This window comes from Salvia hispanica, chromosome 4 (genome assembly GCF_029641045.1).
Source record: "Salvia hispanica isolate PSC_SH4W2 chromosome 4, Shi_PSC_v1, whole genome shotgun sequence".
Taxonomy (NCBI): domain Eukaryota; kingdom Viridiplantae; phylum Streptophyta; class Magnoliopsida; order Lamiales; family Lamiaceae; genus Salvia; species Salvia hispanica.
Window position 1 is genome coordinate 55,503,877 of NC_142695.1, and position 19,149 is coordinate 55,523,025.

The 19,149-nt window shown below is 33.3% G+C and overlaps 3 protein-coding genes across 3 annotated transcripts; all 3 read left to right on the plus strand.

Moving 5' to 3' along the window:
- Window positions 1–6,468: 6,468 nt before the first annotated feature.
- Window positions 6,469–11,419, plus strand: LOC125195468 (protein BREAST CANCER SUSCEPTIBILITY 1 homolog). The gene is made up of 14 exons (XM_089069999.1): window positions 6,469–6,613; window positions 6,711–6,764; window positions 6,871–6,941; window positions 7,334–7,447; window positions 7,589–7,977; window positions 8,138–8,248; window positions 8,318–9,277; window positions 9,375–9,469; window positions 9,712–9,898; window positions 9,983–10,083; window positions 10,168–10,300; window positions 10,381–10,546; window positions 10,660–10,778; window positions 10,876–11,419. Exons 1-14 carry the CDS (start codon window positions 6,558–6,560, stop codon window positions 11,194–11,196), a joined length of 2,877 nt encoding a protein of 958 aa, XP_088926125.1. The 5' UTR covers window positions 6,469–6,557; the 3' UTR covers window positions 11,197–11,419.
- A 4,575-nt stretch (window positions 11,420–15,994) lies between these two features.
- Window positions 15,995–17,498, plus strand: LOC148929494 (putative F-box/LRR-repeat protein 9). Its single transcript, XM_089056868.1, has 2 exons — window positions 15,995–16,383; window positions 16,982–17,498. The coding sequence occupies exons 1-2, from the start codon at window positions 15,995–15,997 to the stop codon at window positions 17,496–17,498; spliced, it is 906 nt and encodes a 301-aa protein (XP_088912994.1).
- A 670-nt stretch (window positions 17,499–18,168) lies between these two features.
- LOC148929495 (F-box protein SKIP19-like) lies at window positions 18,169–18,963 on the plus strand. Its single transcript, XM_089056869.1, has 3 exons — window positions 18,169–18,343; window positions 18,449–18,533; window positions 18,672–18,963. The coding sequence occupies exons 1-3, from the start codon at window positions 18,169–18,171 to the stop codon at window positions 18,961–18,963; spliced, it is 552 nt and encodes a 183-aa protein (XP_088912995.1).
- Window positions 18,964–19,149: the final 186 nt, after the last annotated feature.

The window sequence follows — 19,149 nt, forward strand, 5'->3', positions numbered from 1 at the left end:
TAATTACGGTTTTAAAATTCATGTAAGTTAGGTATATATACAGTATACACATTGTCATGTTTAATAATTTTAATTAATGTTTAGGAGCTAAATCTCTATATCTAAACTATCAAAATTACATGAAACCCTTTGATTGGGTTGGGTTCATGTAGATAGGTTTTAGTAGGAGTAACTCATTCTCCGGATAAATTTAATACATGGTTTGCGGTAGTAGTATCAATTATGTGTGTTTTAATGGAATCCGTGACTTGAATACTTTTTTGTGTCAATGATTGAATTGAAGTGTGAGATTTAATAAATATGGTGGTGCGAATTCAACAAAAATTTAATTAAGGTAGGGACGATTAGTTATATAATTGATTGATGTATTATAATTAGAAACATTGTCGGGTGATAGGTATATACTTAAATTGATTTGATGGTCTTCGTTTTGATACATTAAAATCAAATTTAGTATTGTTTGATGAAAGTAAAATTAAATATAAAAACTACTCAGTTTTGATCAAGCAACATATGATTATGTTTAATTTGTAGGTAACAAAGTTTATGGAGTAGTAAATTTGGATAATATTGGTTCTTTCACATTAAAAAAAGAAGTTATTAATGGAGTAGCTTTAAGTCACTGCAAAATAAAAAATTGTTAAGAATATTTTTAAATGCAATTAAGGACATTAATTGTGTTTTTAAATATACCGTTTCAAAAAAACGTCTTTATTGTTAATGTCCCAACTGAAATTAGATGATGCAAATGGAATGGTCATAAAAAACAAAAGATTAAGTTAATTTGACTTTCATTTAGTAACGTTTTCTTTTGCATCCTAAATTGTTATTATTTTTTTAAAAAAATTAACGTGATTGCTTCTTAATTTTTGTTTCCCTAAAAAATAAGTTTTTAATTTGTAGTGAGTGTTAATCTTTTAATTGTAAATTAGTAATACCTAACTCCTTTTTGATTTCGACGATTGAATTATTTTTTATGAAGTGGAAATATAGTATATGTACACGATATATTGTGTATGTATACATAGAAATTAAATAGTCACCAAACCCATGTGTCATTTTTTTTCTTTTGTTTCGTGGAAACTTTCAACTGAAGGAAGTTGACTCTGAAATTAAATAGTCAGCACAAAGATTTAACTCATAGACTAGTATATAAATTTAGACGTAAACTACATAAATGAGTTTTGGTTTTAATTTATAGTTAGTGAGCACGATATTGCCTGTCAATTTTCGGGGTATTTTCTTTTATCCTTCAATTAAATAGTATCATAGTTTTTTTATTTATTGCTACCTAACATGACGACATTGTAGTATGAAAAGTACCTTTGATCGATTCTTGACTTTATACATATATGAATATAACAATGTCAGCATACGACGTGCCAATTGTTACGTAATTCAAATCGAAAATATTTTAGATTTTTAACAGAATTTATAGAATATCTGTTGTTAATTACTTAAAAATTTTTATACCATTGTATAATTCTGATGTATGCAATCGATATAAATATGTTCCAACGTAAATATAATATAACTGCAAAAAAATCAAACATTTCAACATATCATGTTCGTGTAAATATCAATATTTATCTCAATGTTCGAGCAAAACAACAAATACTTATACTGTAAGCATGCTTACAAATAGTTTTATATATGTTACTAGAAATCGTTGGGACGTTCCAACGATTTCGAATAAAAATTGAACACTAGGTTCAGGATTCAACAACGACAATACCCTCCTCATCCTTTGCGTAATCAACAAGAGCAACGAAGATTAGAAGAGCAAACATGTGATATTCTAGTGCAAGGACGTCGGGGTGTTTTGCATGGTTGTAGGGAGATTGTCGCACTTCCGGGCCAAACGATACGTAGCCAAGAGCGCAGGCTCAACAACCGCTTTGATTACGATTTTATTACTATGTTTATTTGTAATATAAACAAATCAACCAATTTCAATTTACTTGAAGTATATGTATAGTAGTTGACGTTCGAATTTCACCATATATTTATAAACAATTATAACTATACATTCTTGATTGATGAGACACTGAACATATATCAAAGTTAGTTGAACAACATATGTAGTAAATTCAAATATCGAATTGTTTGGAGGTTTGCTTGATAGCTCAAAGAAATGAAAAAGAACCAAGTGTTGAAAGTTAGTCGCATTTTATTTAAAGAGGTGGTATATATTGCTCAACTAACTCATAAAAGTGAGATATAGAAAAAGTCGTGCTTCCCTAATCAATATTCCAAACTATTTTCCAGCCAAGAATATATATACGGATATACTTAGATTGACGATGAGCAAAGCAATACGTCTTAATACGTGAGCACAATTCGATTTTTAGACAATAAAATAACTTCCATTATTTAATAAAAGTGTTCATTTGAGTTGCCTAGCTAGGGTCTTCAGTTGAATTTAAGGATGCAATTACCAACTCTTTTTTTTTTTACAAATTGATTTCCATATCTCATTTCTCAACGAGGTTGGCGTATAATGTAACTATGAGTGTTTTTTTTTTCTTAAGTTGATTTTCTAAAATAGTTTTGGTATATGGAAAAATCAAGTAAACTTTAACATTGACTTATAATTATTTTTAAAAAAAATTAATTTATATATTATGTATCTTTATAGTAGTAGAGCTGTTTGTGCTAGTTTGTGTGGGCTTGTGTGCCTGTGCATGGTATGTATATTATGTGTAGTGCATGTATTGTGTAACATGTGTTGTACTTGTGTACGATGTTTTGTATCGTGTGAGTTTGTATGCATTGTGTGTTGTGTACATGTTGCACGCACAGAGTGTGTAATACCCATTTTTATAACTACTTAGAATTCTAAACATTTACTTTATTATGAAATTCAGATTGTGGAATCAGACAGATTTTGAATTGCAATTTAATTCTATATTCGAAAAATTTTGTGGCACAATACAATGCATTTAGACTAAATGCTCTAAGGGCCGGCCGTCGGGCAGTTTTCGGTTGTTGATAGATGAATGATGGAAGTGAACTCTAACCCAAAGATTTGGATAAAATTGTCATATCTAGGGTTGGTAGCAAGTCAACTGACAAAATTTAAGCAGAATTTTTGTCCCTCCATGGGCTAGCTGCCAATGGAGTCGGTAGACCCCACCTTACCTAGATCAACAATTGAATCAAAGTTTGGAATTATAATTCGAAAGTCTATTAACTCTGCAAACAAACGCGATTTTGAACGAGTAAACCTGATCCATTTTTGAATCACCAACTCTACGAAGTTTCTCAAGTGTCGTTTACCCTTTGGATTTTACTATCAACATGTATTCTTTCCATTTAGACTTGTGGCACAATCCTTGATCAACTAATTTGACTAAAGGATATGTATCCACAATAATATAATTAAATGAAATTTGTAGTTTTCATACACCCGTTACAGTTGAAATATGTTGAAAACAAATCAGTAAATAGACATACATGCATCATTGCATGTATAAAGACAAGATTACTTATTTATTTATTTTTACACTAATGCTCTATATATATTTTAAACAAATAATTAACTAGATGAACTTGCGACTTAAATCTTGTTGTAATTAAATTGGAATGTTATTATATAATATCCTTAAAATTTGAGTTCGTCATACAAAACTCCCACATTAAATAATTTCTATCGCATTATTTTTTTTAGGCGAATTTCTATCTCATGATGATTAGGAGGCTGAAATTTGTGTAATGTCATATTTACAACTTTTTTTTATTGAAAAATCGATTATTTTTATTTTATTTTTGAAATGCCGACTAATTTTTGCAACTGATCACACCAAAAATTGCAGTTGGAGTATTTATTCTAGAATGCATGCACGACATTGCTAGATAATATCGTCACAAAAATAAAATAAAATAAAATAAAATAAATACACATGTTCACGCGGGGGAGTATTTATTCAAGTCATAGCTACTTCCACCAAACTCCCACAAAAATAATCACCATTAATTGCAGTGGAAATGTCATATATCAGTTAGGTTTATTCATATACTCATATAAAAAATTACTTCCTAATTCCTATCATCATTTTGAGATTAGAGATTTATTCTTAGTAGTATTATTTTTGTCAGCATACCTAATACTTTTGAGGGACCCTTTCATTGACATTAATAACATTAAAATTTGGCAATATTCAATTAGCACTTAGCAGCTAACCTTGAAACTTGAAAGGGGACCTTAGTTTCACATATACACAAAATAACACTACCAACAACAAACGACGAAGTCAAGAATAAGTTGGTGAAAAATAAAATACTATGTAAAACATGTTTAAAGTTGAAATATGGCATGATTCCTTTTGCAAGAAGTTTAAGAAGCTATGCTGGATCCATATGTAGCCCAACCAACCCAAAATGCTTTAATTAATTTTTGACATTTGGTTTTAATATAATTATTCACACCAACTTCTTGATGCGAGAGAGATGCAACGAATCCTTTGTTCAATGATGTCATAATTCAAGCTTTCAAAATATATTTAATACGGAGTACAATTCTTAGTTATATTGCTCAAGTCGATCTAACAGTCACGACTCACAAGTCAACACTAATGAAATAGAGGGAGTACATGTTATTTACTCGGTCCACTAATAATGTACAAGGAATTGCACGGTACTTAAGATTAGAGTCAAAACGTAAAAAAAAATTGATGGTTTTTATGTCCAATTTACTCTTCGAAAATTGTGTACAATGTAATGATTTATAAAATGAGATTTATAAAAAAATAAAGTCCAATGAAATACTAAGTAGTACTTCTTCCATCCGTCATTAATTGATTTGATTTGACTCTATTCGAGTTTTTAGAAATGTAATAACAAGTGGCTACAAAAGGAGTTAGTTTGAAGGTGAATTCTATTTTATAAAGTAATTTATGAAGTAATAAAATGTGATTCCACATAAAATTTAATGAAATATGAGATTTGAAAAAAACAATTGGGAGAATTATTCATGGACATGGAACAAAATGTGAGTACTAAAAATTTAAGCACGTGATGTAAAGCCTCCCACGTAAGCAAGTTGTAGAGCTAGTTTTTGACCTGTGGAGTCAATTCCGTACCTAATATAGTCAACGTTGAAAATTAAACACGTAATTTGTCGTAAAGACATCTTTTTTGCTTTCATACGAAAAAGGTCAAAAAATGAAACTTTTCTTAAATAAATTTTATAAGTATCTTTTTTTTTTTTTTTGCTACCAACCCACTGGTTTGTGGTCATGTGCGTAAAGCCGTAAATTTAATTTTAGTTTTAATTCAAATAAAACACATAAATATCTTTTACATTGATTACATTACATAGTTCAATAATGACTTCTCTTCCGGTCTTTGAAATTTTGTCACATTTTCCTATTTTCGTCCACCCTACAAAATTTTGTCACATTTCACATTTTTCCATTTTTAGTAATGGACTCCACATTCCACTAATTTATTCTTATTCACATTTTATTACAAACTAATACTACTTTAAAAGTAGGACTCACGTCCTACCAACTTTTTCAAATCACTTTCTATTACATTTCTTAAAACACGTGCTCGGTCAAACTGTGACAATGTTTAAGAGTCGGGGGAGTATTTTTGAATAAAATATTAATATAAAGAATTTAATCATAATATCGCATCGCAGCTATATACTCATGAAAGATAAAGTAAATAATGTAAGTTCCATACTCAATTAGTTTCTAAATGCTATCATTATGTGCAAACCCCAAGTCACCCTTACTCGAGCACTAGTTACAATCATCACGAGAAGGGGGTATTATTAGAATTTTTTTCTTTAGAACATGATTTAGTTACTCCCTAAAAATTACTATTAATTTCTTTTAAAAAAAAATGATTGAGTTTGCAAGTGCATTGGATTTTGTGGGCCATGGCTGCTTAATTGTGATATGATTAAGTAATTATCTATTACTCCATCTGTCCCATTAGAACTGAAACGTTTCCATCTTTAGGCTGTCCCAATAAAAATGAAACGTCTCCTAATAGAAATAACATTATCTCTATTTTTTCGTCTCTCTTACTTCGCTCTCTTTTCATTAACTCACAAAACAACACTACATAAAATCTCGTGCCGGAACTCAAATGTTGCATATTTATTGGGACGGAGCCCTTTCGGAAAATATTTTAGAAGAATTGTACAAGTAATTAATTACTACTATACTATATGTTGGAATTATGTACTCCACTAAACTGGGCTTGATAGTGGGCTGGGATGTTGCATTTATGTACTCCACTAAACTCCATATGTATAATTGGGCTTGATAGTGGGCTGATATAATAGTGGGCTTTGATAATAATTAATGGCCCATCTAGAAAAACATATGATTAAGAAACGTGCTATGGAATCTACTAGAATGAATTGAAAAATTGGCGGCGCGAAATCAAATTCTTTTTGGCGCGGCAAAGCAAATGATTCAAAAACAAGCATCAAATTCAAAGCAATTAACTTCTCAGCTACTCACAAACAACAGTGTTCATCACTCCCAAAGAAAAAATAGGGATAGAGATTAGAGAGAGAGATCCAAAATCGGAAGAGAATAATGGCGGACGCATCACATCTGGAGCGAATGGGAAGGGAGCTAAAATGCCCTATATGGTACGATTTCTCCATTATCAATGAAATTGTTGATTTTTTCGATTTGATGATCTGAAATTCCAGACCGTTAATTGATTATTGTTTCCTCTGTCGACAGTTTGAGTCTGTTTAATTCAGCCGCTTCACTCACCTGCAATCATGTGTTTTGCAAGTAAGCCGTTTAGTAAATTCATTGTGTAGATAATTTTGTTTTGATTTTAGGGATGATTTTGATATGTTTTTGCTGCCTACTGTGTTGTGTTTACTGATTGATGCAGTGTGTGTATCGAGAAATCCATGAAAGCATCATCGAGTTGTCCTGTTTGTAAAGTTCCATACAGGCGAAGAGGTATATATGTTTTACTTTTAATTGTCATGGCATTTTCCCAATTGTGTTAAACTAATATTAGCTGAGACTGATTCATATGTTAGACCATTCAAATGAGGCAGATTATTTTGTTTGTTTGATGGATAGAATTGTTAAGATTTATCATCGATTTCGTGTTAGGTTGGCGTTAGAATTTATCACTATTGTCTGTGGGGTGTATTTCTGTAATTGTGAGATATGATATTTTCTATACCTTGATACATTATGTATAATATACCTATTTCATAGCAGCTAAAACCTCTTACTTTGTCTGCAAATGGTGAAAATGATGTCTGTTTTGCTTTCCATTCATTAGCTTGTGGAATTCATGACTTATTATTGATTGCTTACATTTTTTTATTTTCATTTAGCAGAAATTAGGCCAGCTCCTCACATGGATAATTTGGTAAGTGTTTACAAAAGCATGGAAGTAGCATCTGGAGTCAGTATCTTCAACACTCAGACTGAAGCTTCAACTGGTCCTTTGGGTAAGGTTACTAGTTAGTTGGGTAATGCTTGATAATCTTCCATATTTTTACATTATACATCTGTTTGACAAACCTGCTTCTATATGTTGTCCTGTTGTAACTCATTGTTTGCCTCATTTTTCTGGTTTAATGTATTCGCAGTCCAAAATGATGGCCAAATTAAACCCGAAGCTTCAGAAACTGGGAATAAAAAACAACTTGGAAAGAGAGGATCAAAGAGTGCATCAGTTTTCCCTACAAATAAAAGGGTTCAGGTATCACCATATACAAGTGCAAGGACAGAAATGGTTCGAGAAAACCAGACTGATAGAACTGCTGAAATCAACAGAAATGAAACTAATAGCAGTCATGTTTTACAAAATAATATGCCTTCTACTTATGAAAGGGGGAAAGCCCATTTACCTCCATTTTTCTGGCTGAGAGATGAAGAGGACATGGAGAAGTCAAGTCAGCAGACGAATGACAATCTGGTTATGTATACACCACCAGAAGCTCCTTGCTTCAGTGACATAAAAGATTCAGATGATGAGGTTTGTTCTTTCTGAGATATAGCTTTTGATATCTTTCATTACGAATATAGTAATTAGGATTATAGAATTTGTTCATACTCAGTGACCTGATATTTCATGATTGGTTCATCTATTCTTCTTCGTGACACACTATTTTTATATTTCATGTTGCTTTATGCAGAGAGGAGATTGTAACTTATCAAAAAATGTGGATTTCTTTGATAGTGAAATGTTTGATTGGACACAGAGGCCTTGCTCTCCTGAACTTTGTTCAACTCCTACAACTATACAGGTAAGTTATGGTTTTAATAATTTCAACAATCCATTATTTACCTAGTTTGATCTAATTATGTTGGTGTAGATTGAAGAACAAGCTGCTGAGGAGGATGTAGCCTTAAAACGTGTAGATGCCACCTCAACAGAAACAGCTGGTCAAAAGAACAGACCTAATAGTGCAGTAGGCAAGCGTAAAAGGGAAAAAATCTCTGAAAGCAAAGGCAGAACGAGAGCTTCTAATAAGAAAGCCAATGCAAATGAGCCTGAAAAGGACAAGAAAGCTAAAAGCATTACTGAAGTAACTGCAGTCTGTGCTGAATTAGGCAATGTAATCTATCAAGATATGCAAGAGGGTACTAAAGACACTCCAATGATTCAAAAAGGAAAATCCAGAAAAGGCAAAAAGGTCCTCTCTGATGCTAGTGTTCATGAGAGAGATGTTCTATCTTTATCTGATGGGGTTGAGCCTCTAGCAAGCAGCAAGGGTGCAGCATTCACTCAAGTTTCAGCACCAGATATTTGTGGAAAGAGCAATGAAGGGCATACAAAGTCAAAAAAGAGTGGTGAACACAACAAAAACTCTAAGAAATCAACTCAGCTACCAACATCTGGTAGTAAAGAAAAAACTAAAAATTCTGAAATTGGAAAAAAGGTCTTAGATACTGAGCAAGACAAAGAGGGGTTGATTTCCCAGCTGCTTACTAATCCACCAGAAATTCATGAAGAAGCTGTGGATGAATGTGTCAAAAGGAAGAAAGGAAAAATCTGTAGAAAGTCACCAAGCTCTGCAAAGAAAGTCAAATTCTCTGTTCAGAGCATGTGTAAGGACAACCATGGTGGTAAAGCTTTAGGTGCTAATGAAAAGGATGTGACCACAGATAACTTATCTGAAGATATTCAAGTTCAAAGGGATCAATCAGACATGATAACTCCATCAAAAGTTGATAAATCATTTCCCTCCCTTTGCGGGCATGCTTTGCTAAAATGTAATACATCTCCCAGTACAATTTGTTGTGCTTTCTGTCAATCATCTGAAGAGTCTGAGGTATGTATGTCTTTTGAAATATTGGTTATACTTTGTATTTATGTTTTCATTGATTTATTCTATGATGTAGTTTGTTACTGAAACATAAAATTTCCAGGCTTCAGGGATCATGGTTCACTACGTTGGCGGGAAGCTGGCAATGGATGATGCAAGAAAGAATGCTATACACGTTCACAAGAACTGTGCTGAATGGTATGCCATTTGGAACAATTTCTGCACAATTATCAAGTTTGTGAACTACAATGGTGGTGGATTGATAAAAATTTATCTAGTGTACTTCATCAACTTGCTGTCTCAGGCTATATCTACTTGTTTATGATTTGTTAGGCTAGTCATAAGTCATGGAAGTTGTTGAGGTAGATTGATAGAGTTTAACTTGTTATTTTCATTGTTATAATAGTATATAGCATAATAAAGCTGGACATCTTTTGTAGGGCACCCAATGTGTATTTTGAAGATGATACTGTTGTCAACCTTGAAAATGAGTTGTCTAGAAGTCGAAGAATTAGATGCTGTTGCTGTGGCATCAAGGGAGCTGCTCTCGGGTGTTATGACAAGAGTTGTCGCAAGAGCTTTCACGTTCCTTGTGCTAGGTTGACTCCAGAATGCCAGTGGGATTCTGTAAGTACTACTCCATAAACTAACAACTTTCCTCGAAAATGAAAAAAAAATGTGATTAATGCTGTGGGTTTTAACACATGGCAGGAAAACTTTGTTATGCTATGTCCAGTTCATAAATCATCTCAACTGCCAAATGGTACGCCTCAATCTCAATCAAGGAAGAAAAGTAAATCTTCTGCTGAAAGGTTTGTTGCAATTTCCAGACTGGCTATTCATTTATTCGTGTAGGTTATATCATGAATCCCTTTTCATTTTTAACTTTCCCCCAGAAAATCTTGCATCCATCAAGATAAAGTGAAAACCAATGAAGAAGGCAAAGACAGATCACCGGTACAGTGGAAGTCTCGGAAGATGTTTAAAAATTTGGTTCTCTGCTGCTCAGCTCTCACCAATACAGAGAAAGTAAGTAAACCAGTAATCACCTTATTTACTATTCTCCATGAAAATATAATAATCTGATAATCACTATGGTTTAAATTCAGGAAACTGTTACAGAGTTTGAGAACTTGTCTGGAGTAACAATACTAAAGAACTGGGACCCTACCGTCACCCATGTAATTGCTTCGAAAGATGAAAATGGAGCATGCAGACGCACACTCAAATTTTTAATGGGTGTCTTGGAAGGAAAATGGATTTTGAGTGTTCAGTGTGAGTAGTTTTCTGTACACAAATGAATTTGAATTGACTCTATATCTTTGTTAGAAGTCCCAAAGAAACAAATTTCAAATATTCATTATATTTCATGTCATCCATGTATTCAGGGATTAGAGCTTGCATTGAAGCTGGAGAGATAGCTGATGAGGAACAGTTTGAGATCTCAGTCGACATTCATGGAATCGGGAATGGACCAAAGCTCGGACGATTAAGGCTTCTAAACAAGGTTGATCTTTTGCTTCTGATGAACCTACCCTCTTCATTATGTCTTCTTTCCAAGTTATTCACATGATTGATGATTCCCACTTTCCATGATTTTGCAGCAACCAAAACTGTTTGATGGCTACACATTTTATCTCATGGGAGATTTCACACCTTCATACAGAGGATTTCTCCATGATCTTGTGATTGCTGCTGGAGGAAAAGTTCTGAACAGGAAGCCCGTTGCTGGAAGCTCTGAGACAACCTTCATCATTTACAGCGTTGAGCTTCCCGAACAGTGCAAGCCATCCAACGGAAGCTCAGTCGTTGACCAGAGACGTGAGGGTGCAGAAGCTTTAGCCTCTTGTGCTGGAGCCCGGGTAGCGAGCAATTCTTGGATTATGAATTCTATTGCAGGCTACAAACTGCAAACAGTTAGTTAATAGTTGTGTTTGATCACCTATCACACTAATAACCGTGACAGGAATAGGTTATTTATGCACTATTATTTCCTTGTGAACTTTGGTAGGTTTTCATTTATATGTATGAGAAAAAGTTGCGAAAACAGAATACTCCCTCTGTCCCATTAGAAATGCAACGTTTTTCTTTTTGGGTTGTCACACTAAAAATGAAACGTTTCCTAAAATGGAAACATCACTCTCTCTACTTTTCCCCATCTCTTACTTTACTCTCTCTTCATTAACTCACAAAACAACACTTGCATAAATTCCTGTGCCAGAAACCAAATGTTTCATATTTATTGGGACGGAGGGAGTATCATCCTTGCCGGATATGTATATTCGCTTAAAAGTTAAAACTAAATATTTTATTCATCAAGTAAATATAGTTTGGTCTGGCAATAAAACAAAATTTTTGACATTCAACTATTATTATGAAGAGGTGATTGTCATTTTAAATCATAAGTTTTCAAATGTAACATCAAGGAACTCTTTCCGTCTTTTAAATATAGAAACATTTTTTTTAGGAAAATTTTCTAATGAGGTATAACTCATTTTCTACTAATTCATTTTTTTTTCTTTTATTTTATCAATTTTGCATTAAAAGTTTCAAAAAATTTTAATTTTAAGAGACAGAAAGAGAAATATCTTACCTTGTGAAGTTGTCTCACAATGATAATATAAAATACAAGTACGAAAGAGTCAAATATTATGTACTGTACCTATAAAATGTCATTGTATGTAAAAATGATAGTATCATAGGAGTATTATTTGGAGTCTTGATGAAAATGATATTGAGTTCATTTTGAGTATTATGGGACAATTAAAAATTAAAATTTTATACTACTTATTTCAATTTGAGAAGATGATTATTCCTATATGGCATTAAAAGGGAAACAACAGTCAACAGTGTTATATTATTAGGCCAAGTCCTCTGTCAACTTCAAACTATGAAATATAGAGCATCTCCAACTATTACATTAAACTCAAATCTATTTTAGTCGAAATATCACACTAAATATTAATTTTACTCCAATCATTTACATAAAACTTAAACTTAAAAGAATATTCTCTACTCATTTACTTTTTATTTTTTTTCAATCACACCTATATACTCTATTTGATCTAAATTACACACTAACCCCGTGACCCTTTGTCGATAACTTAAATTAAATATAATAAGATTTTGTTTAAAATGAAGATTCTGTCAATTTTTAATCTAATTAACAATTATTAATATTGAAAATTATGCATCTGTTGTATTATGAATAATAGTGTACGTGTAGTGGTAGAATGAATTTACTAACTTTTTTCAATTATGCACGGGTAGTGTTATTAATATTATTGATTATTAATACTATTAATTTAACTAGTCATTTTTAATATTATACTAATATGGCCCAGCCCACTAATTAAAAACGAATCAAATATTAGTAGAACTAATTAGGTTATTATTCATATCATCTTCTTCTTCATCACACATCCGCTTCTTCATGCAAGTTTTTCTGTATTTTAATTCTCTTCCTTTCCCTTTTCTATTTTGATAATATAAATTGATTTGGACTTGAATGCAATAAACCAAAATCTAAAATGTATTTTCGGTATATACCTTTAGTGTAGATATGTTTGATTGGTTTTGCAGTACTGTTGGTATTTTTCTAATGCATTTTAAGTTTAACAGTTCAAGAGATGGCCTGAGATAAACCAAAAATTTTCTTTCTTTCTGGAACTATTATAAATATTTTTTGATCAGACTATTTTTTGTTATAATTATTCACAGGGATATGAAGGGTAACGGAGGAGACGTTTATTCAAATGAACGACGACCCATGATATTCATCTTCGCAGAGAAAGCCGAATCCATCAACGCGATGATTCAAGCAAAACCTCCAATTCCCACGGCGGCCTCTTCATCCTCACTGTCGCCGCCATGGACCGAACTGCCCAGTGATTTGACGGCGAATATCCTCCAAAGATTGGACGCTAAAGAGATGCTGATGAGCGCGCAGAAAGTGTGTAGTACATGGCGGAGATTCTGCAAGAATCCTGCCTTGTGGCGTGTCATTGATTTGGATCGTCGAGATTTTGATTTTGCTCACGATTTTGAGTGCACTTTCCGTGGCGCAGTGGATTGTAGCCAGGGACAATTGCTCGAGCTAAAGCTTTCCGGCTTCGAAGGGGCTGCGTTGCTACACTACGCAGCCGAACGGTATAATTCTTCCATTACTAAATCTTGGTTAATTAATCCTCTCTTTTTGTGCTCTAATGTGTTCAAACACAATCTGGTTGATTATGTTTATATCTCCAGCCATTTACATTAAACTCAAACTCATTTCACATCAAATATGATTTATTCTAACCATTTACACTAAACTCAAACTTTAAAAAATATTCATTATTATGTCTTTTTACTCACAAAATTTAAAAAACTTTTAGGTTTTGGTTCAGTGTAAAGCTAAATATTGGTATTTTTTTTCTCAAAAACCAAAAATGGGATTGGTTTTTTTAGTACAGTTGGAGCTAAATACCTATCCCATTTTAGATTTTAGTGTACCTTGGAGATGGTACGATAACTTATCAACTCAACTTTTTGCATATTTGGTTATGCTAGTATAAATATTTCCATTATTGTTTCTAGGTTAACTAGAATTTTATGTGTCTATTAGTATTATCATGGTTAAAAGATCTATAAATTACAATTCTATTAATTGTTTCTTTGAAATTTTGACATTATGCTCATTTTATGTTGATTGTTTTGTTCTCAGTGTTGGTGTTTCTTACTTTGAGAACCTATATTTACTGATAGGGTATGTTTTACTCTTTTGACAGATCACCTCTGCTTCGATGCCTTACACTTGCTGAGTATGACAGAACACAAATTTGTTTGCGTGACAAATTTTTAAAACAACCCGTGCTTGGTATGGTATGGTCTGCATTCCAAAGACCAGACTTATACGATCAGATGCAACACTACACACAAGTAGAGTATGAAAAAGTAGGAAGGAATATAACCGAGGTGATAAAGAAACTCCCACAATTGGAAGAGTTGCACCTAATTAAGATGCCAGCTTTCATGCTCAAAGATTTTAAAACCATTGGCATCTCTTGTCCCGTGTTGAAATCATTTACCTATAGCGACTGTAAGGGTGATAATCTAGATTTTGAAGAGTATGGTGATGCAATTGGAAAGACCATGCCTAATCTGCGCCATCTCCGGCTTTGTAAGCATCGGATGGGAAATAGGGGACAGGAGGCGATTCGCGATGGCTGTCCTCACCTTGAATCACTTGACACTGGGAGTGGGGGATGCTCTAGTGTTGGTGTACGACGGTTTGGGCTCCGAAGATGATTTGAGCAAATAAAAAATCTGAGGACTGATCTAGTTTGTGGGAATGGAAGGATAACTATTTCTGCATTTAGTTCATGTGCATTTTGTTATGGCTTTTGGTGTAATAATTTATTGCTCTAGCACTATGGTTTTTATTTCCTGGACCTATTAGATTAGAAAAAACTCATTAATTCATTCACATTCCCGAACAATAAACCTTAAAATTCTAAGATCTTCGGCCTCTTCACTATCGCCTCCACTATCGCCGCCATGGACAGAACTGCCAGACGATTTGACAGAGGATATCCTGCGAAGAACTGTTTTAACTAAGGCAGTAAAAGAACTTCCACAATTGAAAGAGTTGCATCTTATCAGAAGTAAAAAAACTCATACAAAATATTTCCCTTTGTTCCATATTAGTATAAAAAGTTAAAAGTTTAGGTAAATCATACAAAAAGTAAGAATAGAGAATAATGGGTGGTCAATGATAGAAAATGTCTGGACCAGATTGTTCCATTAAAAATAAAACATTTCCTAAAATGGAAATAACACATTTTTTTATCTCTATTACTTATTTCTCTTTTTATTAACTTACAAAATAACACTGGATAAAATTTTGTGTCGGAAATCAAATGTTTCGTCTTTTTCATTAAATTATTGTCACTTTCAATCTCACAAATCTTCAATCGTTACAATCCCATGCTTGACGTTTGGCCAATGAAAGCCAAACACAATCCCAAATATTTTTTGAAAGAGTAATGATAAACAACCAAATTTTGTACAACCAAAATAAGATTATATTAGTAATTTTGATATGTTAATTAAATATTAAAATAATAGATATAGTTAGTTAACAAAATAAAACCAATTTATTAGTCTTTAGCCTCATTTTCAATTTTTTATTTTTATATTTGAATTATTTTTCTATTATTTTTAAATTTATATTAAAGTATGCATTAATTATATTTTATGGTTCAAAAAAATTTAAAAAATTATACACAAATACCATAATATTATGCACAGTCCCTATACTATATTTGTCTATACTTTTTAATTAACTACATAAATAAATTATTTTTTTATTCAAATAAACCAATTTTTGGTTGTAAAAAATTTGGTTGCATATATTTATTTTTTTTTGAAATTATTGGCTTCGCTTGCTCAATATTGAAATCAGTTGAATTATACCAACAGTTGGATTTCAAATCAAGAATATGTATCGTTTATATGATTCTTCACTTCATTCTATAAATAATCGTTTAATTAATCTTGAAAGCTCAAACTCATTTATTGAATTTGTCCATATTTAAAACAGGAATAAGAAGAGTCGTGGGCAGTTACCGAAGAGCCTCTTATTTCAGTTTTCAATACAATCATGTCAATTGTCATTAGCATGTGTATATATATAATAACATGATATACCTCCAAAATCAACCTAACCTATAATCATTGAAGATGTTGAGCAAGGGCGCAAAATCAGAATCGACCGAGCTGATGATCCAAACTGAGCTTCCAATTCAGACGGTGGCTGCCTCAGCCGCGCCTCCGCTTCCAGTGTCGCCGCCATGGATCGAGCTGCCCGAGGATTTGACAGTGAATATCTTGCAAAGGTTGGATACGGAAGAGATTCTGCAGAATGCGCAGCTAGTGTGCAGTACATGGTGGAGAGTCTGCAAGAATCCCGCCATGTGGCACGTTATTGATTTTGGTTATCTACGTAGTATGGTTGGCAAATCTGACATCTTTTGCCGTGGTCTAGTGGATCGTATCCAGGGACAATTGCTCGAGCTAAAGATTTCCGGTTTTGAAGTGGACAATGGCTGGTTGAACTACGTAGCTGACCGGTACTTTTGTGCTCACTATTTTTGGTGTTTGGTTTAGTTTTTGTGCTTTAATTGATTTTTAACTTCTAATCTAGCTATATTTGGAACAACTACCCTGTTTGGTCCTAGGCATAAGTTGAGTGAAATTTTGGTGTTATGATTGTCATTTTCATGCTTTGAAGCAATGGATGGATAGACCTAAAAGTTTTAAATCTAATTATATAGCCTTAGAGGAACTATTTTTGTGATTGCAAACCAACTTCTTGCAACTGCATTTAATTGAAATTGAGACAATACTTTTCAATTCACTTTTCTGTATATTGTTTAACAATTGCACTTTGTTTGTTTGATAAATTATATATACGCTAAATTATCTTGTTGGATGAATTATAAGTATGCTAAGTAATCATGTTGGATGTAGATTTTCTCATTTTGCTATTTCTTCGCTTCCTCTATGCTCATTATTTATCTTCTTTACTCATATTTCATTGTGGAGGTGGAGAAAAGCTTTATAAAATCTTAGCGTTGTTGCTTTGGTTCCCTTCCTTTCTTTTTACAAGTTTCCTTTGGTTTTTTCTGTTGATATTATTTTCGCATTCTTCTTTCCCACATTCAACAGATCAAGTCAGCTACGATGCCTTACAGTTGAAACGATATATTTAAAAGACAATAGTGTTTTGATTGCGGCGATAAAAAAACTTACACAATTGGAAGAGTTGCATCTTACGATGATGCCAAGTCTCAATCCGCAAGAGTTTGAAAGCATTGGCATCGCTCGTCCCTTGTTGAAATCATTTACATATTGCAATCTTTCTGGTGGTCCATCGGAAGTTACAGAGCATGCGATAGCCATTGGAAAGAACATGCCCAACTTGCGCCATCTCAGTCTTCTTTCACATTGTATTCGAAACCGTGGGCTGGAAGCGATTCTCGATGGCTGCCCCAACCTTGAATCACTTCATCTTCGGCATTTCTCTGGTCTAGATCTACAAGGGGGTCTAGGAAAACGATGTTCTGACCAAATAAAAGATCTTTCTATCCATGCCTGTGAGCCTATATTCTGGGGCCGTAGCTCTCTTGCTAGACGCGACTTATATGACGACAGTGATTTTGAATATGAAGAGTACGAGGATTGAAGATTTTGAAGGTTCTTACTATTTGTCTTGAAAATTCTAAGATTTTGATGGTTCACTTTTATGTTTTAGGCTGGTGAAGGATGATGCTACTACTTTGTTTTTTTCAAGTGGTTTTAGTTGGAACCATACTTGGACTTTGTTTTACCAGCTGTTTACATCAAATGTTATTCATATAATTTGGAGTTTGTTTTTACAGCTATTTACATCATTACTTGGTGATGAAATAATATTTTCAATATATATTGTAAAAGAATAGCCAGGCTCTAAAATCAAAGTCAAATTTACAATTACTACTACTATTAAATACTCTCTCCAGTCTCTTGAGAATTAGAACGGGTGAAGTCATACAATACAAGACTTGGTGCCTAAGCAAGCTATATTTTAGATTTTATTCACTTCCTATTTAGTAGAATTAGTGGATGAAAAATATTAAGAGTAACTGGTTTTCCTTTTATCAATTTAGGTTTTCCTTTTTTGTTTATTTTGTTTATAGTTATTTTCCTTTAAGTTTAGGAACTTCCTTTGCTTGGATAAAGGTTTCATTGTTGAACTAAAAAAAGGCAGATTTTGAACAATAATTTTAAATTTAGTTCTCATACTCATAAATTCTCAATTCATTGAGTTCTTGCGGTGAAGACAATTACTCCTAATGAAAAATCAATTCATAAGTATGGAGAATGAATACCATCATGGAAACCTAATCAACGAAAAATCAAAGATGTTCGCCTCTTCCTACTCAGACGCACCACCATCGCTGCCATGGACCGAACTGCCTGATGATTTGACAATGAATATCCTGCAAAGGCTGCGCATTGATGATATGATGAGAGCGCAGTTGGTGTGCAGTACATGGTGGAGAATCTGCAAGAATCCCTCCTTGTGACACGTGATTGATTTGGATTGTCAACAATGGGGGAACGAGGAATTCGATGACATATGCCGTTTTGCAGTGGATCGTAGCCAGGGACAATTGATCGACCTATTGGTTACTAGTTTCGCTGGAGACTATGGGTTTCTGAATTACGTTGCTGAGCGGTATAACACGATTCTCTTCTCTATATGCTTTGTTATTGCTAATAAACACTTGCTTTTTTTATATCTTGTTGGATGAATATGAACAACAATTTTATGTAATAAAAGCTTCATAATGAAATAGTAATGTGAATTTGCCAGATCAAGTCAGCTTCGAAGCCTTACACTCATAGGGTATGATGAAATAGGAGATGCTTTGAATGATGCATTAGAGAAACTCCCACAATTGGAAGAGTTACACCTTATCGAGATGCCAATGCTCAGTATCGAACAATTCGAGAGCATTGGCATCTCTTGCCCCATGTTGAAATCATTTGTTTATCACGAGTATCCAGAAGCAGTGGCGGATTTAGGGGGGGGGCAGGAGGGGGCGGTCGCCCCTTCCCGGCCGTTCGGAGAGCCTAAACTTTCCCTTGAATCGAGCCGAAAATAGCATATCCGCCCCCTCCGTGGAGTGTAGAAATATATTTTGTTTTCAATTAATGGCATATAAGATGGAGTGGTCTAATGGTTTGTGTGTTGATTTTTATCAAAGAGGTCTAAGGATCAATCCTCAACAAGAGCATATTATTTTCATTTTTTACTCTTTTAGTTTATCATCAAAATAATACCTTTAAAT